Below are 24,895 nucleotides of genomic sequence, written 5' to 3' on the forward strand. Positions count from 1 at the left end.
GGGTCCAAGCTGTGTCTGGAGTTTCTCCCTGCAGGGCTGGGCTCAAGGGTCTGGGTTTGCCTGAAGCAGGGAAAGCGATTTGATTTGAAGGGCAGTCTGAGGGCACCTTCCACACACCCAACACAGGCCCAGCCCGGGGCAGGAGGCTGAAGGACCTTTTGCTCAGCCATCTAAGCCAGCACGCTGCAACCTTCCCTTCCACTCCTCTGGAGGGAGGTCACACAGAGAGCAACCACCCCTGGCAATTCCTGCACACAATAAACCCTCTCCCTCCACCTCAGCTTCCAGGAAACAGCTGCTCTTCTCCACAAGAGGAAGATCCAAGCCACCAGAGCCTGCCAGCTCTTCCCAGAAGTGCTGCTGTGCCCAAGGACTGCCCCTCCACCAGCCCAGCGCCCAAGGGAGCCATCGGGCTAATTAACACGCCGAGTTTAATCCCTCCAATCCTGCAGGGATGGGCATTATAAATATCCACGCCACAGCCAGGACAGGAGACCTGCTGGGTTTAATAAGGGAAGGAAGTGTGACAAGCCACATTTCTCTGCTCCTTGGAGCCCAGCTGTGCTCTGAGAGCGGGACGCCCACTGCTCCAACCGTTCTGCTGCCTTCCATTAAAGGTTCCCCTCATTAATTATCATCATAATCTGCATCCCGCTCGGGACTTCCATTAACAAGAATTCCTGGTATAAAAGGATTATCTGGAACCAGTTAGCAATTGTGGGAGGGAGGAGGAGGCAGGGGAGATGGTGGCTGGCTCGGGAGAGGGCAGCCAGCCCAAGCAGGAGCCTGACCTTTCCATGGAGCCCAAGTGCTCTGGATTTGGGAGCTCAGGTGAAGTGTTAAGTTGCTGCTTCCTCAACTCTCCCAGGAGCCCAGATAAGCACAGGATCTCAGGTCTTGCTGGAGTTACCCAAATACATCAAAAACTCACAAGACTGGAAAACCTAAAGACTCCTGGAATCATTAAGGTTGGAAAAGCCCTGTAAGATCAAGTCCAACCATAGCCCAGAATCACTGTGTACCCACAAAACCCCAAGTGTCACATCCACTTCTGAACACTTCCAGGGATGGTGACTCCACCACTTCCCTGGTGCTGCACTAATGGTCCAACTTGGTGATCTTAGAGGGCTTTTCCAACCTTAATGATTCTGTAAAGCCAAGTTCTTACTGACCAGAGGAATCCCTGTGGGAAGCAAGAAGCTCCCCCTCCCCAGAGGAGCTGGCCAGGTTACCCTTGTAGTGACTGACACCCTGCCCCCTCCTGCCACCCCACAAGCTACAGGAGGGACAACTGCTTTGGGAGCTGCCTGAAGGACAAGTCACATCCCATCTCCAGGCCAGCTGAGCACCTCAACACCGAGCCCAGCACCTCAGGAGGTGCTTTCAAGACAAGCCACATCCCACCTCCAGATCAGCTGAGCACCTCAACACCGAGCCCAGCACCTCAGGAGGTGCTTTCAAGACAAGCCACATCCCATCTTCAGATCAGCTGAGCACCTCAACACCGAGCCCAGCACCTCAGGAGGTGCCTGAAGAACAAGGCACATCCCATTTCCAGGCCATCTGAGCACCTCAACACCACACAGGCACCTCTGTGGACACGCTCACACCCAACACCGTATCAGCCCTGTGAGCACCAGGCCCTCCTGGTTTCTCCTGCTCCGGGTTCTCCCGCTCCCGTGTACTGGCTTCACTGCCTACAGGGCCATTTATATTCCAAGCACCAGCGCCCAGATTAGCTGTGTGGGTTTCAGTGAGTAGAGAAGGTCCACGAGCAGAAAACAATGATTCATACAATTCAATTTGCTGATCTCTGCTCGTCGGCCACACGCCGCTGCCTCCGCCGTGACCCGCGGCTCGGAGAGGAGCCGGGCACGGCATTAACATGCAGGCTGCACGGCCCGGCCTGGGGGGTGCATTCCATCTCCCTGCAATTAGGGAACGAGGGAGGAGAAGGGCTCAGCTCCCCCTCACAGCCCCCTGCTTGAAGTACAAGTGACCTCCCTGGTTTTTCCAGTAGGAAAACACTTGTAGACGCCCAGAGCAGCTTCTCCCTCCCGGCCTCCCAGCTTTGGTCCCAGGTTGGGGGATGGACTCAGGGGGCCATCAACCTGCAGAGCCAAGCTGAGAATGACTGCTGAGCTGGGAGCAGGCTACCAAAAAATGTTCAGCTGGACCTTCCCTCAAAGGTGCTTTGATGTCATTCCAGAGACCGTTTCCTCCCGAGTTCATCTGCATTCCTGATTTTGGCTCACTGGTTATGGGAGATGTGGCTCACCTGCTTCCTGGCCTTCTCCTCCCTGGCCTGTGCTTTCATCTGCTGGACCTCCAAGGAGTCTGCCTTCCTCCTCCTCATGAAGAGGTCGTGGTTCCCAATGCACAGCTGCAGGATCTGTTCCAGTCAGGGGTGAAGAGCGGAGAGAAACAGCTGTACACATGTGATGGCGAGGAGGTGGTTTGTATTCTTGACACACAGAAACACTAGAATTGCTTTGATTTGGTGCTTGTTAGTGCTTCCACCCACTGCTCTCAAACCCTGTGAGCTCTCAGGAGGGGCAGGGAGCCAAGTCCCACACCAAACACCGGCTCCTGGGTAGCAGCTCTCTGCAGAGACCAATTTTCTGTGCCTCCAGCACAGCACAGCTCTGGCGTGTTTTATACCCACCCTAAAAAGGCAAGAGGCCAAATAATGAAATAAGAACTTCTCCAGCTCTGCCCGGTTCCCTTGTTCTCACTAAGCTCCTTCTTTAGGTTCAAGATGAACTTGTGCCTCCTCCCAGCTGCACGTTCAAAGCACTGAGATTAAAACATAAATTAAAAGGAGGAAAACCACTTTTCATCTTGGAAAAACAGAAGGCTTATCAAAAACTTCCTTGGACATCTTCAGATACCTTTGCTGAGGGGTTTTGAGCACCAGTGTAGTTCCCTCTGGTAAGGGAAGGGAGGTGGCAGTGCCAGAGGAGGTTTAGCACAGGGTGGGTACACAGAGGAGTGAAAGCTTATTTTGGCAATAAAAATAGAGTGCTAAACTCAGATTCTTTTCTAAAGGGCTGATTCACACATCCTTCTTCCATTTCATAGAATCCTAAAATGGTTTGGGTTGGAGGGGACCTGAAAGATCATCCCATGCCACTCTCCTGCCATGGGCAGGGACACCTTCCACTGCCCCAGGTTGCTCCAAGCCCCGTCCAACCTGGCTTTGGATGCTTCCAGGGATGGGGCAGCCACAACCCAAGTGACAAATGACATTTCCCAAGCCTCAAATGACTTCTCTGGAGTGAGAGAAGTTTCAGCACAGTGAACCTGGTGAGTGCAGTGAATGAGGCCTTTGTGAGGAAGCCCCACGAGAAGCACAGGACAACCTCCAACCAGGACAGCAAAGATCCCTGTATGACAACAGATCCACCCCCAGAACAGCAGCTAAAGCTGGTCTCCAGCATGGATGCTGAACCCAGTGCTCAACCTCCATCCTTGTACAAGGAGAGTGTCCTCAGAGGGGACCAGCCTGGGAAAAGCCAGGACTCTGGTAACGGTGCCTCCCAAAACAGGGAGAGCTAGGACACAGGGAGGATGGAAAAGCTCCACAGGGAAGAAAGAGGATCTGAGAAAAGCTGGAGGTGATGACTACATTGTACCAAGTCAGCTGTAACCCGAGCTCAGAAAGGGAGCACAAAAACAGGGGAGGGGGGAGAGGTTCTGTGAAGGAGTTTGACTTGAGACCCCCCCTTATTTCCTAGAGGGAGCAGTAACTGCTACACCCCCTCCCAGCTCCAGCAGCTCCCTCTCGAAGGAAAAGCCCCAAGAGCTCGTTGTCTCACACTCTCTGCAGAACCCAGTGCTGCAGGCAGTAAAAATGACTGTCTGCACACTTACCAGCTTATTCACACGCAGCTTTGATGAATTGAATTTAAAAACATCAATCTTTTTGTCCAACGGCTTAATCGTAAACTGAAAAGGAAAAAATAAAGAGGGAGAGAGTTATCAGAGAGTGGTGCATTTAATAAAAAGGCAGCTATAAAACTCTGACAGAGAGCTCTGGCTCGGAGGAGGCCAGCAGGGTCAGACACGCACGGCTCAGAGCCGGCCCTGTGGCTCCGAGCCAGGAGGGAGGACTCGCAGCAAAAGCGGCCAAGGAGACAACTGTTCCTCCCCTGGAAAAACGTGGGAGCCACAGGAGCCCGTGTCCTCTGCAGAGCACCCTGCAGAGGTGGGCAGGGACACAGGGCAAGGTGCTGCTCTCCTGGGAGAATCCCCAGCAGGAATTCAGGATGCTTGGAAAGGGAGGAAGAACCAGCTCAGCTGCCCGATGGATTCCCTGAAGCACAGAGTTGTTAAGGATGGAAAAGACCTTTAAGATCATCAAGTCCAGCTGTCAAACAGCACCACCATTAAACCACGTCCTCAAGTGCCACATCCACAGGTTTTCCGAACACTTCCAGGGATGGTGACTCCACCAACCTGACCAACCTTTCAGTGAAGAAATTTTCCCTGATATCCAACCTAAACCTCCCCTGGTGCAGCTTGAAGCTGTTTGATCTCATCCTGTCCCTTCTTCCCTGTGAGAGGAGCCAGATCCCCACCTGCCTCCACCCTCCTGCCAGGCAGTTAAAAGGGCAGGAGAGCTGCACTAGGAACACAGCAAGGAGCTGCTGCCCTTCCTGCTGCCACCTCACAAGAGCTCCCTGAAAGGATTTTCCATGCACTTTCTTCTCCAGAACTCATTTGTGTCACGAGCCTTCTCCACAATTCCAAACGTTATTCCCCGGCTCTAACTTGTATTCACACTCTGTGTGCCAAGCAAACAGCTCTACCCGTGGCCTGGGATTCCCCTCTCCAAAAGCTCTCCCACAGCGGGTCCCTCAAGAGGACAGAGGTGGCATCAACAGCCTGGAGGGATTCAGGAAGACAACCCTGGATAGAGAGGGGCCTCAAAAGGGCACTTGAAGAGATGGAGTGCTCTGCAACAAGGCATTTGTCAGGAGACACGTGCATATTCCATCTCCCCCCCACGGCATGGGGATAAGGGCTGAGGAGCTGGAGCAGGCAGAGTGTGTCCATTAGCACGGGAGGTTTGTCATGCACTGCCCTGCCTGCAAAGGGCTCAAAGAGCTTGTCCTGGCACTGCTTGGCTTTGGCAGTTTAAGAGCCAAGCCTTTAAGGCTTTCACCCAGGCAGACGTGCGCGGATGTCCCTGGATTCGGGCTCCGGCAGAACCAGTCACTTGGATCAGCAGCAGGAATAAGGCAGGAGAGGAATTTCAGCTCCCCATAAACAGTCAATCTTTGTGAGGAGGGATAAACCCCTCTGTGGTGTCCAGAGCTGTCACTCCCAGCTCTTAGCCCTGTTTGCTGTCATGGCCATCTGATTACACAGATGATTGAGCCGATGGAAGGGATCCATCCTTTTGTCCCCAGAGGAAGCTCTGTTACAGCCTTGTGACAAGGCCTGGCTATGGAGGGGTCAGCCCCTGGATTTTGGAGGCTTCCCAGGCAGGGAAGCTTTGGAAGTCACTCAGTGCTGAGCTGTTTGTGGAGTCGTGAAGCTCTTTAAGGAGTCAAGCAAGTGAGGAGAATTCCAGCACGGCTTTAGTGCTTATAAAACCTCACAAGACATGCAATAAACGCAGCTGATGAGAAACCTTTAGCTGCTCCCCTGATCGATACCATGTTTAGATTAGAAAACCATTTTTAATTAAGAAGTTAATTCTCTTCCTTACCATGAAGGCAGCTGCTTTCTTTGAGCAGCTCTCTCAGACTGAAAACTGAACTGCTCAGTCCTCCCTCCACAGCCAATTCCACCGCTGTTCTCCACTGGGTTTGGGGGCCAACAATTCCAAATACCCATATTTAGACTCTGGGCTTAAATTACTCAACTTCCTAAAAAGATTCCAGCTGCTATGCCAAGCCCAACAGCCTGAAACTCCAGATGATGTAATGAGATGGCAAGAGCTCTTCTCCCCAGGAATACATCTCCCTGTATTCCATAATACAGAGTATATCCACAGTAATAAATACTGTAATATATTCAGTAAAGCAGAGGTTTTAACTTCTGAACTCTGATATTTGGGCTAAGCACATCAACAGCAATTTTGGGTTTTCGAAAAGATTACATGGACGGTTGGAACGTTCTCTGAAACCAAAGAGGAGAACAGCTCCCAGGTGACCTCTTGCATGCCCACTCCTGCAAGGCTTTGGGAAGGCTTGGAATTAAGGTTTCAGCTGGAGCAGCTGAGCTGCCCTTAGCTAAGCTGCTGAGAGCAAGCACAGCAGACAGAGAAGCCAAGGGAAATCATTTTAAATCCCAATCGTGCTCTTGCTGCTCTCAGGGAAGAGAGGAGACACATCCATACCTCTTTGTCGCTGTACGAGATATTCCGGATCTCGTTCCACGGGAAGGAGATTTTAGGGGTCAACCTGTTGTCTGGGTCATAAATGTGAAGCCCCAAGGCATCGACTCCAAGGAGCAGTTCCGTGCCCTTTTTATTCTACAGGAGGAAAGAAAAGAGCAGAAATCCCTTTTATCCCACTGAGAGGGCGAGCCACGAGTCCCTGTTTCCTCCAGCAGCCAGCCCCGAGCAGTGACCCAGCGCCGGCCGTCAGGAGAGCAGAGCTGGGGCTCCCCAGTGTGCCACAGCCACTTCCCAGCCCCTCCAGGGCTCCCCACCCTCAACTCGAGATGTGGAGACCAACACAAGAGCTGCACCAGCAGGAAAACACGACCCACAGCTTCACTCACCCTGATGGCGAAGTAGTTCACGCCGTACATCTCCAGGTCCTGGGCAATCTTCAGATACTCCATCTCAGCCTCGTCTCTGCCGGGCAGGAACAGAGGGACAGTGTTTGGGAGGATCAGAGGGACGTGGCTGCTCCTGCTCATCCTAAGCACTCACCAGGCTTTAAAGCCTGGACTGTCTCCATCACACAGGTCAATCCTGTCTTTGCTGGCAGGATCAATAAAGTCCAACAGCAAATCCCACTCGGCAGTCACCAGCATCTTGGTGGCTGTGAGATGCAGCACTCCAAGCCTGGCTTTGTCCACCTCCCAGTCCCTGTAGCATAAACAGGAAACCTCTGGCTGGGAGGCCCCTGTTTCAGATCCATCTGACTTTAGGTTTATCCCCCAAAAGGAGCATTTTGCCACCCGAGGCAGCAATAGGGTCTGAATTCCCATTTCTTCTCCTGGCCCTGAAAGCCCCCTGAGGCACGTGAGCCCTCACTGAGCATCATTCCTGAATCCTCTGGAGGACCCTGACAGCGACCAGGGGACAGCAGAGCCACCAGGAAAAGCCCTTTGCCCTCCATGAGGCTGCAGCAGAGGAGTGCTGGGATTAACCTGCTGGCAGCAGAGCTCAGCCATGGCCTGCCCAAGCTGCCCAGCCCCCGGTGACTCCTCAGGGGAGGGCTGTGACCCTGACCCACCAGGGCAGCACAGGCTCACCTCGCTCTGCCCCGGTGCTCCGCGTACCAGGCCGTGATCCTTTCCTCCCACATCTCTGGAGTCATCTGGTACAGGTTTATCACCTGGGATGTGTGGGGAGACACAGACCAGGTCACACTGCTGCTCCTGTCTCTCAGCCAGCAAGCCAGAAGAAACCCAGCACCACATCCAACCTGAAGGCAGCTTGGACACCGACTCCTCTGAGCTCCTTACCCGCTTTGGAAGCAACTCCTCTTGTGCCAGGAAGCCTCTCTTGTGGACATTGGGATCATAATCACCATACTGGAAAGAAGCACAGACACAGTGCCCACCCCACATTAACAACCAGGCAAATCCAACTCCTCACCCTCACACACCCAGCCCAGGAGACAGCAAACACGGCCTGCTCACACCTCCCCTCACGAGCAGAGAACACGAGCTGCTCCTTACAGTTAATAACCTGATTTTCTTTGTCATTTCACTGCTGGTGGAGATGATCAGCCTCCTTCTACTCACGCAACACAAGTGGAAGCAGAACAAAACCTCCCACTATCACAGAATCATGGCAAAAGTCCTCCAAGATCAAGTCCAACCTTTGACTGAATCCCAGTGTGGCCACTAAACCACGTCCCCAAGAGCCACATCTGCTCATTTTTTAACACTCCCAGGGACGGTGACTCCACCACTTCAGCTGCCAACCATCATCTGCTGATGTCCACCATCAGTCAACCAGCTGGACTAGATGGTGGTTGTCTATTTTACTCTCATTACCACACCCTAATTAACACTTCCCCCAGTGCAGGGCAAGACTCTACACCTGAGAGGTCCTTGCAGTCCCACCGGTAGTGGAACAAGGAAATAAGATGTGGACAAAGACCTGTCCCCAAAACCTGATGGATAGCAGTGATTCAGCTGAGGCAGATGGTGGTTTCTCTGTTGCTGCTCATCACCTTAATGAATAAGTATCAAAAAAATTAGAGGAGTTTGACAGACTCCTCTCAGGCAGGTGGCGGCTTTTCTGCCAGAGGGTCTGTTGCTCAACTGGGTCGAGGAATCCAATTCATATTTGCTAAGTGCATCAGTAATTACTGGTATTTGTTTAGATTTCCATCTCTTTGAGCAGCATACAAAGTGACTGAGAGATAAAACCGCTTATTAACAGACTGAGGAGCCGCGTGTCCCTGCGGTGCCTGTGAAAATGAATTTATCTCCTGCACGGCCTCAGAGGGCAGGAAACCGCCAGAAAACGGCTCAAACAACCCAGCAAGTTCAAGAGAAGAGGAACAAAGGATGTGAGGCACATACAGGAGTGCTGTGATTTCCATTCACCTGGCAAACAGGACTTCTGCAGTGACAGCCCCCAATTACACGAGACACGGCGGCGTTTGCTCGAGTCGCTTTGCAAGGGAGGCAGCCCTTCCCTCCCTGCTTCTCTGAGGAACCTCAGCTCAGGAAGTGCCAAACAGTGACAATTTTTAACACCAAGAGCAAGACACACATGGTGGTCATGTAACAAATCGGGAAGCTTTTCATACCATCCTCCTCTTAATGCCAGAACCGTCACGTCGTACACCAAAACCGGAGCTCGGCATCAAAAGTCTACACACATCCCACCTCCCCGCCTGGGAGGCGACACGTGGGGATTAAAGACACAAATATTGATTTGGAGCCAATGCAGATCCGAAGGGAACATGTAACAACAACCAGCACTGACTCAGACTTCAATTAATAGAACAAAACCAGCCCGGATTTCATCCAGGAGGGTGCTGAGCAGCGGCAACTCTCCGCCTTCCAAGGGCTTGGAGCCCCTCAGCATGCAGGTGCACATCCCTTGAACCCCCATCAAAAGGGGACAGCACCAAAAAGGTGACACTGGCAAATGAAACAACTCTAATAACCTTGGACAGGCAGCAAGTAAGTCATTTTTGGGTGATGAAAATAACAGCAAATAGGATTAAAGCGATTATTTTCTGTTGTGATCTACCGTGGAGATCCAAGACTAAGTCTGGATTATGAGACTTTTCATGTGCTGAAAAATGCTGCCGTGTCCCAAAGGAATATTTGTACTGAGAGGGAAGTCTGGAAGAGAACATTAATTATTCACAAGTCAAAAATCAACAAATGGCTTAAGTATTGCAGAATCCGTTGGCTCAAACGATTCGGCAAACGTACTTCTAAAGACCTTTTCAATTAAATCATTACTTCTGAACTGTCATGGAATTTCAGCTCCTATTAATTGAACTATATGATTAATATTCATGGTTAGGGATGGAAGTTGCCTTTACCACATCCCTTCGTCTGGCTTAGATTGTCCTGGATAAACACAGCCATGCTCAGCTTCAAATAACGCCAAGTATTGCTTGTTTTGGGGGAAAATAATGATAATTAAAGAGCCTGTTGTTGTGCTACAAGATTTGAAGTGCTGAGAGAGCTGCAGCACGGCAGTGACCTCCATTTAAGGGGCAAAAAATAGAAGAACCTCCTGGATGTTCCCGGTTTTTTTTCCAGTTGATCCCACGTCTTTCCCAGCTATTTAAAACCTGAACCACCTCCAACCTCTGAAAGCAGTGTGGGTGGTTTGAAGAGAGGGAAAAGCACATAGTAATTCTCCAAATGAACACAATGAGGGAGAAATAAACAAGCTTTTATTTTTATGACCCCCACGTTTCCTTTGTTATTGCAGGTCAGTGTGGATGGACCAACACCTGGCTGTCAGTAAATGGCTGCAGGATGCACACACACCACTGTGTCGGGCTATTATGCCCCTAATCATGCAAATCAACACGTTATTAGTGAAATTACTGTGCTCACTGCCCGCTCCTCTTGGCCAGGAAGGACATCATTATCCTATTTAAGTGGAAGGAGACGACCTGTAACATCTTTCTTCCCGGCTCCGTATCAAAGACGTGCTTTCAGCTTTCTCCTTTGCTGGGAATAAAAGCAGAAAAGGGAATCCCAGGCTGGAGAAAGCTGATGAAAAGCTCATCAGTGTAGAGCAGAAAAGTCATCCCTCTTCCACCTTCTCCTGCTCTTGGTGCAGAATGAAGGTTAGAAGTGCTCTGACTCCAGCTGACTCCTCCCGACGCCCGAGCGTGTCCCGTGTCAGCAGGAGCTGCGCGAGGAGAAAGGGGACGGCACAACCGTCCTGGACCAAGTCACAGCCTGTTCCCGAGCACATGAGCAGGAGCTGTCCTGGCCAAGGGCTCACAGAGCTCAATATTTACCCAAGGGTTTATTCATTTTGGCAATAGGAGAAGTCCTCCCCGACGTATCCTCAGCTCGGCAGGTCAACGGAGACAACGCCAAGGAGGTGTTTACTCAGGAGCTCTAATAAGAGTGATGGATGTTTCACACAAGCAGAAACACTTTGAATAGCTACTTGTCCTTCCCTGGCTGATGAGCCTCTTGAACTCATGCTTTCATCAGTATTCTGGTTACGAGGAGAACACCCTTTTCTAGTAAGTTCAGACGTTTATCATCAAAGAACACCAGTACGTGGCACCCAGGGCTTGTTCAGGCACCCAGAGCTTGTTCAGGCACCCAGGGCTTGTTCAGGCACCCAGAGCTTGTTCAGGCACCCAAGGCTCTGTTCAGGCACCCAGGGCTTGATCAGGCACCCAGGGCTCTGTTCAGGCACCCAGGGCTTGATCATACACCCAGGGCTCTGTTCAGGCACCCAGGGCTCTGTTCAGGCACCCAGGGCTCTGTTCAGACACCCAGGGCTCCGTTCAGGCACCCAGGGTTCTATTTAGACACTCAGGGTTCTATTCAGACATCCAGGGCTCTATTCAAGCTCTATTCAATCCATGAGTGTGGATTGAAGGGTTATGAGGAAGATTATATAGGAGTCAGGCCCTCACTTGAGGCAACGGGGCCAAGCCCCCTCCCTGCACTGCCAACAAAGGTGGTCCCCCAGCCCTGTTTCTCCTGCACTGCTCCACAGCTGTGGTCCTTGAGGACAAGCCAGACCTGGGGCAGGGCCACCTGCCTGAGGTCCTGCGAGCCAAACTCCTCCCCAAATCTGCCATCCAGAGTCAGAACCGACCACGAGCCCCAGCGATAACGTGGCTGGGCTGAGCTCAGCCTGCAGGCACTGCTCTCCCCAGGACATTATCCCTGCACACAGAAACTGGAGATGAGCTCCAAGAGCTGCTAATTGAGCAGCAGGACATGCTGTGCATACACAGGGATAAATTACAGCCCCTGCTGCTGAACCTTGGGCTGCTCCCTCCATCCCAGGAGCCTCTCTGCCCCAGGCTGCTGCAAGCTGTCCAAGGCTGCACGCTCCAGACTGGAAAACAAGTGTTCTCTGGAATAAATGCTCAGCAAAACACACCAACTCTGGGCCCAGAGCAGAATTCAGCTCAGGAACAAGGGGGGCTCACTGAACACTGACTTCTCCCTCTGTGGGGTGAGGCCAAACACCCAAGATCACACCCAAGACAGAGGAAGAAGCCAGGAAAAGCCCTTTCCCGCTGTGATAACGGGGCTGTGGGAAGCTCTAGCACTCAAACACAGTAATTATCAGGATGACAAGCGTTCTGGGGAACAGTGGAGCTGGGAGTCCCACGGCTGGCTTGCCTCCGGCTACAACGGAAAAGCAGGGAGGAGATCCAAAAAAGCTCAGGCTCAGGGAATTCTCCTGCTCCAGCACTAAGCCACACTCCAGCAGGCTCTGCAGCTCATGAACTGAGCACTTGCTAAAAAGTCCTGGAAAGAGAAAGTGAAAATCCATCCAATGTGTGGAGGCAGCCAGGAACCAGCCGTGTAGAGAAGGAGGCAGTGCTAGTGCAGCCCCCTCGCTTCCCAAGCTCTCATAACTTCCCCTGCCTTCCCCTTCCCAGGAAGTGGGTCCATCCCAAAGCACCTGGCTGCCCTGGGTCAACACTAACCCATCACCACCACGAGGAGGCCCCGGGAGAACCCCCCAGTGCCCACCTTGGCTTGGACGGCGTAGGAGGCCAGCAGGACAGACGCTTCAGGAGGACAGTAGATCTTCTCATCCAAAATCTGCTTCTTCACCTGCACCCGGAGCAGCAGAGGACAGAAAGCACACGTTAGTGGAGCAGAGCAGAGCAGAGCAGAGCATGGCTGTCACAGTAGATGGCTGCAGTTTGTCTCAACTCGAGCTGTCACCCGCACACTTAACGATCTCCCGAACACTAATTACAGCCCAGGCCCGGCGTGTCTCGGAGAGACTTTCACAGATCCCCTTCCTCAGCGTTGGGAGAACTAAATTTCTGTGTGGGAAATGACAGAAACTCCATCCTGTTGCTAAAGGCAAGGAGGGGGAAATGTTTCGCATGTAAACACAGCGATAAAACCTCTTAAGGCACAAGCTGTGGATTGATAGGACATCCACAGACACCGCTGAATAAAACAGCAGCCGAGGCTCCGAGCACAGCAAGGCTTTGCTCGGGGATATTCAGCCTCATTGGGAGTCAGTGCTCACCTGTGCTCCAGGCTAATTCCCTGCCATCCCAGCCCAGCACGGAGAGCTGGGGGTCACCTCCGTGGCAGTGCTTTTAGCAGCAGGCAGAGCCCTGCTCACCCTCCCAGGAGAGCCAACGTGCAGGTCCCCGAAGCCACGGCTTTACCTCCCCGGCTGCTGTGCATTAAAAAATTAAACCTGTCATGTTCGATATTTTTTGGGTTTGCACACTTAATTTTCCTGATTAAAGATGGGGTGGGGGGGAAAAAAAAAAAAAGCAGGCGATTTCCTGGGAGACTTAAATGGATTGTCAGAGATGCAGGAACATCAATTTGAATTTATAACGTGCTTTGAGTCCTCAAAGTTGGGTACAACATAATCACAGCAGATATTCTGCTGCATCAAGGTAAAAACCAGGAGAGTTTACAAGCTTATGTGTGCTCCTGTTTCTCAAACACTTTACAGGAGCCCAGGCTCCTCTCAGCACACAAATCCCAGCAGCAAAGTCACGGTCTGCATTTTAGAAAACGCAGCTTGAGCTGCTTCTCCTCTCTTGGTTTTCCTTCCCAGAGATGCCAACAGCATTTTTCCTCGTCGTGGATAAAGCTCCTGGCAAATGAGACAGGTAGAAATAGCCCTACAGAGACACCAGTGCATGGGACAGAGCCTGGAAATTAGCAGGAACACTCTGCATTTAGAATCCTTCAGCTCTGGAAAGCAAAGGTGGACTTTGGAAGAGTGAGGAGCACCAGGACAGTGAGGAGCTGGTGAGCTCACTTGGAAAGGGCAGAGCACCCTGCAGGCTACAGTGGTATTCCCAAGAGCTTCCAAATCCAGGTTGCCTCTACTTTTGTGTAACAAACATAAGATTTAGTGTCTTTTTTTTTTTTAAATTTTATAATTTATCTTCAAATTAACAGCCACAGAGCAGCTGAAACATCCCAACAAGTACCCAGGGGTCTGACTTGGAGTGTCCCACTCCCTCTATCCATGCTTCAACACAACTCTTCAAAGGAAAAGGTGTCAAAGAATGGACCTTGTGTCTGAAAGAAAGCTCCTGTGATAGCAGCTCCTTGTTCCCAGCCCAGCCACAGCATCCCCAGCTGAGCTGGCTCCTCAGGACACCAAGGTCTGTAGAGTACTTGAAATAAAAACCTGCAGATGTGTTCACCACAGTGCTCAACAGAAGGGCACGAGCTCCTGGGCAGGTGGGACTGGGAGGTTCCCCCTGTTTTTCCATCAAGAGCTGAGCTGCTGGGCTTTTCTTCTGCTCCAGTTCCCTGGAGGCTGTTTTGTGAGGAGGTGAGCTTTGCTGTACAGCCTGGGAACGAGCTGGCTGCACTCTGCTCCCAGGATGAATTCCCCCTGCTCCACACAACGATGCCATCACGTCCAGAGGCAGCTGCCACCCCTCTGGTGATCCCACACCTGCAGAGGTGTCATCTGACAGATCCATGCCCCTGAGCCACCACCCACGGATATTCCAGATCACCTCATCATTCCTGACTGCCACTTCAGAGCTCTGGGAGTCTGGGCAGCTCTGACTGCTTCATCCAGACAAACCATCCTTCACCTATTTTAGGAAGTTTTTGCTGTTGAAAGCAAGTCCCTTTGGAGAGGTGTGAACATAAGGATGAGGAGCACACTCTGCTGACCAACTCTGACCCTGGAGCCTTCCGGCACTTCTCATCCTGCCTCCTTCTCCCTCGGGCTGGAAAACTGTACTGACACGGCTCCTACCTGCAGGAAGAACAAGTGCTGGGTGATTTCCTGGACCAGTTCCTCCTCTGCATTCTCAGGATAAAATTTGGCCAGGAAGTGAAAGGTTTTGGGCTCCTCCGTTGGAACATCGTGATCCAGAACCTGTGGGATACAAGAGCCACTCAGCTTCTTCAAGACAAGACCCAGCTCCCTTCTGCTCAGATCAACACATCTTTTGTCAAACACTTTTAGACACTGAGAAGAGACCTAAATAGTTCAGACACTGTAGTTAAAAAAGGAAAACAAACATTTCTGACACTCCTAACGAGGCAAGGGAACAAAAAAGGCAGCAACAAACAGCATGAGAAATGAGACAGGGAAGGTTGATCCTGATCTGCTGGGTGCTCACTGCCTCTGCTGATCCTCGTGGAGCAATCCCGGACCCTGCTACGCCACCGCCCGACTTTCTCCCTGTTTTCCTGTACCCTGTTCTTTCAGTGTTGTTTCTCACCTCCTTCCTGTTGTGCTGGCACTGCCCAGTTCAGATTCATGTTGGTTTAAAACCTTGGCAGGAGAGGTGAGACCCCCAGAGCTCCCTGGCTGTGGTGTCACACCCTTTGGCTGTGAACAGAAGCCCCTCCATCGCCTCCCTAAGCCACCCCAGAGACTCACATATTTGGGAAGTGTTTCCTCCCTTATCCCCATCTCCTTTGCACCCTGCTCTTCCTCCTCTTTGAACATCTCAGCAACCAAACAAGCAACTTCCCCTCTCCCCTAACAGTTCTGTGCTCAGGGGCACGGAGCAGAGATGTTTAGGCTCCATTTACACTGCAGTCACCCCAGAGTGCAGCAGCCCAGCATGGCCACCTCCCAGAACGCCTCCAGGGGATTCAGTGTGCACACTCTGAGGGCTCACAGCTCCCAGGGAGCTGGGCTGGGCACCTCTGCCAGCTTTTCTGACTTACAGACGCCACGGGGATGAGATTTAAATCCTCTATCCCAGTTCACCTCCACACCACCTCGTGCATTCAAAACAAGAGGAAAGGACATTTTCCTTTGTCATCCCTGTCCATGGCAGGGCTGTTGGAACAAGATGATTTTTAAGGTCTCTTCCAACCCAAACCACTCCGTGATTCCCCGAACTTTGGTTCCAACCTTCTTGTCCATCTTGAGCCAGGCCACTGTGTCCTTGATGGTGTACTGGAGCCCGAAGAACCAGGTTTCCCGCAGCCCCAGCGTCCTGCACACCAGGTCAAACAGGTCCTTCCCCTTCCACTTCACCTGCAGGAGAGCCAAGAGGAAGCAGTTACAAAGGGGGGTTTCAGAACTTGGCTCTGCTCGACCAAATGCACCGTTTTCACCTCACAAGGTCTTTCTTTGAGAGTGTGGAGAAGGCATTTGGTACAGGCACGAAAACATCCTAATAAAACACACTCACATCCTTCCATCTGATCTCATCTGCAGATCACCAGCTCCTCCCTCAGTAGGAAGCTGAGATGTGATTCCCACACTTCCCCAAAGAAAGACACTGTAAAGCCCCTGTTTGCTCCTCTGGCGACCCACTACCACTCAGCAGAGGACCTAAGGGTGCATTTAGGCTGCTGTTGAGCTAACCTTTAGGTTCCTGACATGTTTAGGTTCCTGGTAGGAGCAGCCCGACGCCAGCAAGAAATAAAAATCCCTTTAACTGCCCCTTGGTGGGTTTAATGTCTCTTCCTGTGGCCCAGGAAGCTCCAGCATCAGCACCAGGGGCCCAGAGAAGGGTGGAATGCACTCCCAAAAACCAGCAGTGACACAATCCGTGCAGGGAGCGCGTGCAGAGCCACCGACCCCGCACGGAGGAGAGGGAAAAAGAGCTCAAACCCCCCCAATTACCGCTGAAGTCAGCGGTTCTCCCGAGCATATTTTGATAGAGTCAAACTGCATTTTCTGCCGAAAACGCTGGTGACAAAAGCAGCTGAGGAGCAGAGAGAATTGGCCCTGCTCAGGGAGCGTGTCCTGAGAGCAATCCTGCAGCTGCAGCCACGCCGCCGCTGAAGTTTGCTCATAAAAACAGAAGGCGTCGGGAGGCAGGAAGGTGAAGAGGGACATAAAGCAGATGAATCTAATATGCCAAAGCCACTTTGCTCTTCCATCTGCAGGGTGGAAACGATCGCTGGGCCGAGACATACGGCCATTACCGCGAAGCCCTTGGGCGAAGGGATCTCGGCACATCCTCCCCGTCGCTACAACTCAATCCCGGTGCCACCTGGACGCATCAATATCGACGCGGGGCCGCTCCCGCTGTCCCCCAGTGCCGCCTGGTGGGCACGGCCGAGCTCATTGCCATGCTGCCGGCTTGCAGCAAATGACTCTGGCGCTGTTCTGTCCCTTCCCACAGCCACAGACAGGCTGACAGGCCGGGAATAGAAGGGAGCCGACGCTTGCCCTCCATAAAAACACCTCCCCCGGACTGCTCAGATCGAGCGCCGTCAACACCTCGAGGTCAAAACTCCCCGAGGAGCGAGTTTGGCAGAGCTGGAATTATAACCCCCTGATTTCACACCTCTCAGCACCCTCCAGCCCCCGGGATGGGCTCCAGCTCGGCACAGGATGGCTCAGACTGCGGAAGATCTTTCCCTGACTGGTTTTAAGAGGGAGGTTAATTCGAGGGTTCAGACAAAACAGAGTGAGACACATTAAAACAGCTATTTGGTACCATTTTTGCAGGCACATAAAAGCAGGCTGCCAGCAAAAGGCTATTTCTTCACTAAACTGCTTTGCATAAAGCGTTATTGGCTGTTTTTCCTTCTCTGAGACCATATTTCAGCCCGTTGCCTCAGCCCAGTGCCTGCACCAAACCTCCCCAGACATTGCTCCACATCCCACAGGACCGGTGTGTTGAACATCCCCACGGACAGGATTGGGATTTCCACTGCCTGTGGCTCCTCACTGAACCACACCAGGCACCCAAACCTTCCTCACCAGCTGGCACGACCCCAAGGTTTCCTCCCAAACAGCAAACCACCAGTTTCTTTCCAAGACCAGCAGTGAGAATTAAAGCAGGAGCTTTGAGTGGGTTTTACCCCTTGCAATTTTAACTTGGTGATGGGAATCATGGAATGCTTTGGGTGGGAAGGGACTTTAAAGCTCATCTCATCCCACCCCCTGCCATGGGCAGGGAAACCTCCCACTAGCCCAGGTTGCTCCAAGCCCCGTCCAGCCTGGCCTTGGACACTTCCAGGGATCCAGGGGCAGCCACAGCTTCTCTGGGCAACCTGTGCCAGGGCCTCACAGCTGAATTCCTTCCTAAACTCCAACCTAAATCTCTCCTCCTTTAGTTTAAAACCATTCCTCCCTGTCCTATCATTACCTGCCTGTGTAAAAAATCACTTTCTCTATTTTACAAGCCCCCTTTAAGGGGCTGTATTTCAAGTGATGGCTTCTGCTGCTGCATTTTACACCAGCGCTTTGTCACTGCACATTTATGTGATGACAGAAATATATATTTAACATTCCTGCACAATGCTCCAGTCCCCAACCATAACACTGCACAGATCCTCCCCAACTGTGCTGAATTACCTTCATTAAATATATCAATGAGCAGCAGAAACCTTTATTCCAACAGACATGATTTCCCTCCACACCTCGGTACTTAAAGTAACGATCTGCATTCAAGTGGCATCTTTCAACAGCTGAACTCCACCTGCTTCTCAGACATTCGGGACCCCAGCCCTCCTCACCCCCATTTTATAGGCTTTGTATCATTAACTGCCACATCTTCTGGTTGTAAAATCCCCCCATAACACCCCCCACCAGACATAAGGGGATGGAGAGCTGCTGCTGCCCAGGACAGGCTGGCAGTTCCCACCCCGCCCTCCGCCTGCCACACCGTTCCCTGCGTGGCACTAAAGTGACACCTGAAGCACAAGGATGATTTTACAAGCCCTTATAAGCTCCTGAAAACAAAACTAAGAAGCTCAGAGCAGAAAAAAACCCCCTCTCAGCCATATGCCAGAGCGGGTGGCACGATGCTATAAAGCTCAATCTCCCAAGAAAAGGCTCCATCACGATCAGCTCGGCGTGACCCGCAGGATGTGCCATTCCAGCATCCTGCAGGCACCACCCCTGGCATTTGCAGCTCCTTCTCCCATTAGCAGGATCACAGCACAAGTGGTTGGATGGATTCAGGGGACGAGGTGCTCTATAAACAGGCTGTTATTCCACGGAGCTGGAATTTATGTGCTTTACTAAGCACAGAGCGGTTACAATCTATCAGCGAAGCATTTTAAATTAACAGCACTAAACACTTAAAACTCTGCAGCCAGTGGCTAGAACAGAGTATTTCCAGTCCAGGTTATTGGCATCATCTTTTTCTCCGGCAGAGACGGCGCATTTGGCATCTATTAACGGGGTTTGCATTATTTATTAACCTGCACCAGGAGTCATTTCCAACTCGCGGGCAACTGGGCGATTTATTTGGGAGCACAACCTCTCTGTCAAGTTTCACAACTGCTCCTCAGCTCACGAGTCGATAAAGCAGCTCCAGAAACGAGCAGGAGGGTTGTTTGATCCCCTCGTCATGGGCTGACAAGGAGGGAGGGAAAGCAAGGGAATGGCTGGAGCTGTGTCAGGGAGGTTTAGGTTGGATTTTAGGGAAAGGTTCTTCCCCCAGAGGGTGGTTGGGCACTGCCCAGGCTCCCCAGGGCAGTGGGCACAGCCCCAAGGCTGCCAGAGCTCCAGGAGGGTTTGGATGATGCTCTGGGGCACAGAGAGGGATTTTGGGGTGTCTGTGCAGGGCCAGGAGTTGGAGTGGATGGTCCCTGGGGGTCCCTTCCCACTCAGGATATTCCATGACCCTTAAAAGTGGGCAGCAAGGAACAAGAGGGTGCAACCTCTCTGCACAGAGAGGGTTGAGCGGGGGGGTCACTGTTCCCAAAACACCAGCAGGCTGATGCTTTTCTACCAAGGATGTCAAATTGGATTTGCAGCAGCTGTGTGGAAAAGGGGAAAAAAAGGGATGAGTTTTAACCATTTGATATTAAGGTTCCTCACGCAAGAAACTCCCCTTGGACAACAGGGAGGTGCCCAAACTCCAGGGGACAGAACCTGGCTCTGTCCAGGGGTGGCAGATGAAGATGTCACCTCCTCATCATCACAAACACAAACCACTGGAGCTTCAGCTGTCCCTGGGATCAGGCTTGGGAATAAAGGGACATCAAGGCAGGCTCACCAGCTCAGCCTGGGAATGCTGCTTCCCAGGGAAACCCAGCACAGCGGCCCCTCCACACCCCCACACAGGACCAGGGTAGTGCACGACCTTGCAGGAGTGACTCACAGCTACAGAGTATTTTACTGCACCAATTTATCCTTAAATAATGCAGAAAATGGCTTTGCAGATCATTTTATTGTTAGTTCTGTGCTAGGGAGGAGGAGAGAGTGCAGAGCCCCTGCTGTGGTGACACCACAGCCTGAGAAAGGGGAAAGGACCTGGGAAAGGACCCCTGGGAAAAGGGGACCAAGCCCCAGGAAAAAGTGCCCAGCTTCCACTGAGTGATGTTATTCCCATTTAGAATCAAGTTCTAACAAGACACCTCTTCACTGAGCCAGGGATGGAGATGGCAGAAGGCTGAGCAGAGCATCCCTCAAACCACCCGGGAATCAGGGAATGGATAGGTTGTAGCTGTTCCAAACCTCCCTCAGGAGATGCCCAAACCACCCACCCACAACAGTTTACAACTGAAATGGAGATGATTTTGAGACTGCAGACCACATTTATTTCTCCTTCTGGACCTGAATGATAACCAGAGTGCCAGAGACAACCATTTATTTAGATTTAAAGCCCATTTGGAGCAAACAGGGAATCAAATATGCAATATCTGTCCATTTTTTTTTAAATAAAGTGATGTCAAATACTTTCAATTGCCACTTACTGAGTCACAAGGCAGGGCTGTAAAAGTTATTTTTATTTACTAATGCTACATGACAACTCGATAATGAGCTTTTAATTAAAACCTATTTCTGTTAACCACCGAGGAGGCCAAAAACCCACCCGGGCGTGAGGATGCAGATGGTGCAGCCGAGCACAGTCCGTGGTGTCTGCACGGACAGACAGGGAGCAGGACACGGAAAACGGGCAGCTGAGGCACCAGAGAGAGGGGGGAGAGGGAGGGGACAACTGGTGATGGTATCACCTCTGCCCCCTCAGGTGAGACCCCCCTGCAGAGCTGCTCCAGCCCTGGGAACAGCACAGGGAGGACGTGGAGCTGCTGGAGAGAGTCCAGAGGAGGCCCCGGAGATGCTGCCAGGGCTGGAGCCCCTCTGCTCTGGAGCCAGGCTGGGAGAGCTGGGGAGGTTCACCTGGAGAAGAGAAGGCTCCAGGGAGAGCTGAGAGCCCCTTGCAGGGCCTAAAGGGGCTCCAGGAGAGCTGGAGAGGGACTGGGGACAAGGGATGGAGGGGCAGGACAAGGACTTTAAGTTGAAGGAGAGTATACTGATATTGGATACTGGGAAGGAATTGTTCCCTGTGAGAGTGGTGAGGGGCTGGCACAGAGAAGCTGTGGCTGCCCCTGGATCCCTGGAAGTGTCCAAGGCCAGGTTGGAGCAACCTGGGTTGGTGGGAGGTGTCCCTGCCCATGGCAGGGGATGGGACTGGATGAGCTTTAAGGTCCCTTCCCACCCAAACCATTCCATGGTTCTATGTCCCAAAGCCTCTCCTCACCCTGTAAATTCACACAGATAAGGAGTTATGGGGCCAAGCAGCAGCTTGATGCAGAGGAAGAAGCTGCAGGAGGCTGAGGAGGATTGTGCTCCTGCAGGAACCTCTGCCAAGGAGGCACGGAGCTGGAAGGTCGGTCAGAGCCGTCCCCGTGCTGCAGTGACATGATCTGCAGCACAACACACACACAGCTCCTGCCCCGGGAAGGGCCTCTCAGGGCAAGGATGACAGCTCTGAGCCTTTCCTCTGTGAGACACCGTCTGAGCCCAGCCTGCCCTGCTCTGATGATCCTTTGCACCCGCGGCTCAGCCGGGGAGGACGCAGGGGCGGCGGCAGCAGCCGGCTCACCTCGGAACAGCGGCAGCCTACACCACATCAAACGCCTCTCTCCCCATTTCAAGGGCTCTGTGATTCCCTAACAAAGTGCTGCCTCCCAGCTTCAAGGAGATTACTTCCAGGGCTGCTTCCCTGCTCAAGTACCTTTAATTTCAAAAGCCACCCACTTGAAAGACGCTGCCTGTACAAAGAAAAAAGAGAAGAGGCATTAAACAGCACCAAAACTAAAGTCTACACACCAGAAGAGAAAGATTTGCTGTCCCAAATGCCCTCCCTCCTTCCCCTTTGCAGCAACACACCTCTGGATTAATTAACAGACTAGGGATTGACAGTGGTTTTGAACCATCCCTGGAGTTTCCAACAGGTTGAGAAGGGGTTGTGAGGGGAGCAGGGGATCCAGAGAACCTTTCAGGTACAGGGTGAGGCACAGAAGCCAAAGAGGATTCCTGTCCATCCTCAGTCTCATGTGCATGATGAGTCCCTTAAGCACAGCTCAAGGGAGTGCAGAACTGAACTGCACCAAGCAAGACACCTCCGAAAAATTAACTCCCAAAGGCCAGAGTGGTGTCAATCAGAGATTGTGACTTTTTGGGGCACAAACCCCTCCAAGACATGAACGAGGAACTGCCACTTCTCGGATTTAAAGAGAGCAGCACGTGCTCCTGAGTGCAGGCTCGGGGCACACAGGCACCTGGAGGAACCAGAACATCGACTTCACAACTGGTATCCCAACAGTTTATTGAGGATCATGTTGTAGCTGAGGGGGATTATTTCTCCCAGCTTTTTCAAATAGCTGTTCCTGCCCATAGAATCATCTTTTCCCGTTAGGTTTCTGCATCGAGAGGTCAGTGCCCCACCAGCACCACAAGCAGCTGCTTGAACCAGGGATGGAAGGATCCTTGTAAAACCCCTCCCAAGTATCCTGCAATGCAGAAGGAAGCTGAGGGCACTCCACTCCCTGGTTTCCTCCCCCTGCCTTTTTATTTTGGTGCAGTGACTGGACAGAGCTCAAAATCCAACTCCGATTCACTGCACCAGCTCTTCCTCAAAAACTCATCGAGCCCCAGATTTCCACCACCAAATCCTGGTTGTTCCTGTTCCAGAGGATGAGCTTTGCACCTCAGCTCCATGGCTCCCTGTGCCTGCTGACAAAGGGACAACACTCGGCTGCACGTGGCCGAAATTGGGTCCTGTCTGCTTAGAACAGCTTTACCTCCAACCTCATCCAACTGGCCCGGCACCCAGTGGGGCACTGGGCTAAAAAACATCCAGGATTATCCTCTGGACAGACAGGACCAGCTTAAGCACTGAAGCAGTAACAGGGTGCATGTTCAGAGCAGCAAATACATCAGCCAAACGTGCCTCTTCTCGCTGCTTCAATAGTTCAGCTGTTTCTCCAGGCTGGCTGTAAAGCTTTTCCCTTCGCTTTTAAGACCCCGAAGGATTAAGGTTGGGAACCAGCTGGGCAGTGATGGAGTGACCATCCCTGCAGGATACAGGACTAAAATCACAGATGGACAGAAAGGGTTGAAAAAAACCCACACCCTTCAGAAAACAGGCTGTGGCTCCGTGATGGAGAGACACTAACGGGGCTGAGCACCACAGGAGGGAGAAATGGGCAAAGACAAGGCCAAAAGAGAGATGGATGGGCTCTCCTGTCCACCAGGGAACTTGGTTCTGGGAGAAAAAAACTCCACATGGGAATGTGTAAGACCAACCTGCCATCAGCTGCACTACAGTGCCTTGGATGTGGACCCAAAAGTACCAGGGGGGTTTAATCATTGAATGAACCACAGAATCATGGAATAGTTTGGGTGGGAAGGGACCTTAAAGCTCATCCCACCCCCTGCCATGGGCAGGGACACCTCCCACCAGCCCAGGTTGCTCCAAGCCCCGTCCAACCTGGCCTTGGACACTCCCAGGGATCCAGGGGCAGCCACAGCTTCTCTGGGCAACCTGTGCCAGGACCTCTCCACCCTCCCAGGGAAGAGGCCTCCGGAGGGTTCTCCAAGGTGTTCTCAGGAAGGTGAGGCAGCTGGGATTGCTTTAACACAGCGATTTCAGAGCTATGCAAATGTCTATCCTTCCTCCAGATGTTTATCAATTAATTAGGTACCAACCCAAACCTCTGTGCTGGAAGTAACAAAAGGAAGACACTTGCTCTGTGCCTTCAAGATTTCCCCAAACAAATTACAAGTCTTTAAAGTGAAACCCCAACCGTGATTATTAATCTCCACTGCCGTGTTGGAAAGATTAAGATTTCATTTCCAGGAATTATTTTAGATTTAGGTTCAATTTAGAGACATCATTTGCAGAGTAAACAGATGCAAAGCAGGTTTAATCCTTTAAAATACACAGCTGGGAATTTCTACCGGGCAGACTGAAAAAATAACATGAAAAAAAGAAAGGTGTCTCCTGCAGCTACAGTGGGGTCATGGAATCATGGAATATCCCAGGCTGGAAGGGACCCACAGGGATCATTGCAGTCCAACTCCTGGATCTGCACAGGGCTACTCCAAGAATGGGAAGTCAGAAGGGTCAGAGGAAGAGGGACAGGTGGGACAGGAACTGGGGCTCTGTAGTTTGCACCAGGAGACCTTCAGTCCATCCCCGAGCCAGCCACCATGCCACAGTTAGGGATTTGGATGGCCCAGACTTAGGGATTTGGATGGCCCAGAGTTAGGGATTTGGATGGCCCAGAGTTAGGGATTTGGATGGCCCAGAGTTAGGGATTTGGATGGCCCAGAGTTAGGGATTTGGATGGCCCAGCCTGCTCTCCTCAAGGGCTGGCACTGACCTCGCTGGCCCCAGCCTCGCTGATGGGAATCCAGCTTCTGGAAAAGAAGGAAAAGAGGGGCGAAAGCAACACAGCAAGGCTCAGAGCAAGGCTGGGAGCACATGGAGAAGAGCAGTGGATATTTGGGGTGGAGGGAGGGAGTCCACTTCCTGGACTTCTGGAAGTGGATGGGCCCACGGGCATGGCAAGGTGGCACGGCAGGATGACAGAAATCAGCCTCTTCTTCCCGGGGACCAGCAGCCCCAGCACATGGAGCAGCAAATTCCCACTGCTCCATCCCACTCCCAACAGCCATCCCACAGCTCCTGAGCCTCAAGCAAAGCTCCCTGGGGAGGCCATTTGGATGGGCAGCCTGGGGTGAAGCCACAGTGGATTAGGCAGCAAAACATTCCTGCCCTCCTCCCTCCACCTGCTCGGCTGCGGTTTTCCGTGGGGTTGGAAGCCCGGGGCAGGGAGCAGGTTCAGCACAACAGGGACACAACACATCCAACCCGAGGGATGTGCCCCAGGAGCAGGA

General features: G+C 52.1%; 1 protein-coding gene across 7 annotated transcripts in view; it reads right to left on the reverse strand.

Moving 5' to 3' along the window:
• The window catches only part of NF2 (NF2, moesin-ezrin-radixin like (MERLIN) tumor suppressor), a 52,302-nt gene that overhangs the window by 23,974 nt on the left and 3,433 nt on the right, over positions 1–24,895 (reverse strand). For all 7 annotated transcript variants that reach the window (XM_064674639.1, XM_064674635.1, XM_064674636.1 and 4 more), the window contains exons 2-10: positions 15,704–15,829; positions 14,588–14,710; positions 12,355–12,438; positions 7,651–7,719; positions 7,438–7,520; positions 6,736–6,811; positions 6,350–6,484; positions 3,874–3,948; positions 2,279–2,392 (exon numbers count right to left, since the gene is read on the reverse strand). In XM_064674639.1, the coding sequence (XP_064530709.1) occupies positions 2,279–2,392; positions 3,874–3,948; positions 6,350–6,484; positions 6,736–6,811; positions 7,438–7,520; positions 7,651–7,719; positions 12,355–12,438; positions 14,588–14,710; positions 15,704–15,829 (885 nt within the window). The remainder of the gene's footprint in view (positions 1–2,278; positions 2,393–3,873; positions 3,949–6,349; positions 6,485–6,735; positions 6,812–7,437; positions 7,521–7,650; positions 7,720–12,354; positions 12,439–14,587; positions 14,711–15,703; positions 15,830–24,895) is intronic.

The sequence above is a fragment of the Pseudopipra pipra genome, chromosome 18, assembly GCF_036250125.1.
Source record: "Pseudopipra pipra isolate bDixPip1 chromosome 18, bDixPip1.hap1, whole genome shotgun sequence".
NCBI lineage: Eukaryota > Metazoa > Chordata > Aves > Passeriformes > Pipridae > Pseudopipra > Pseudopipra pipra.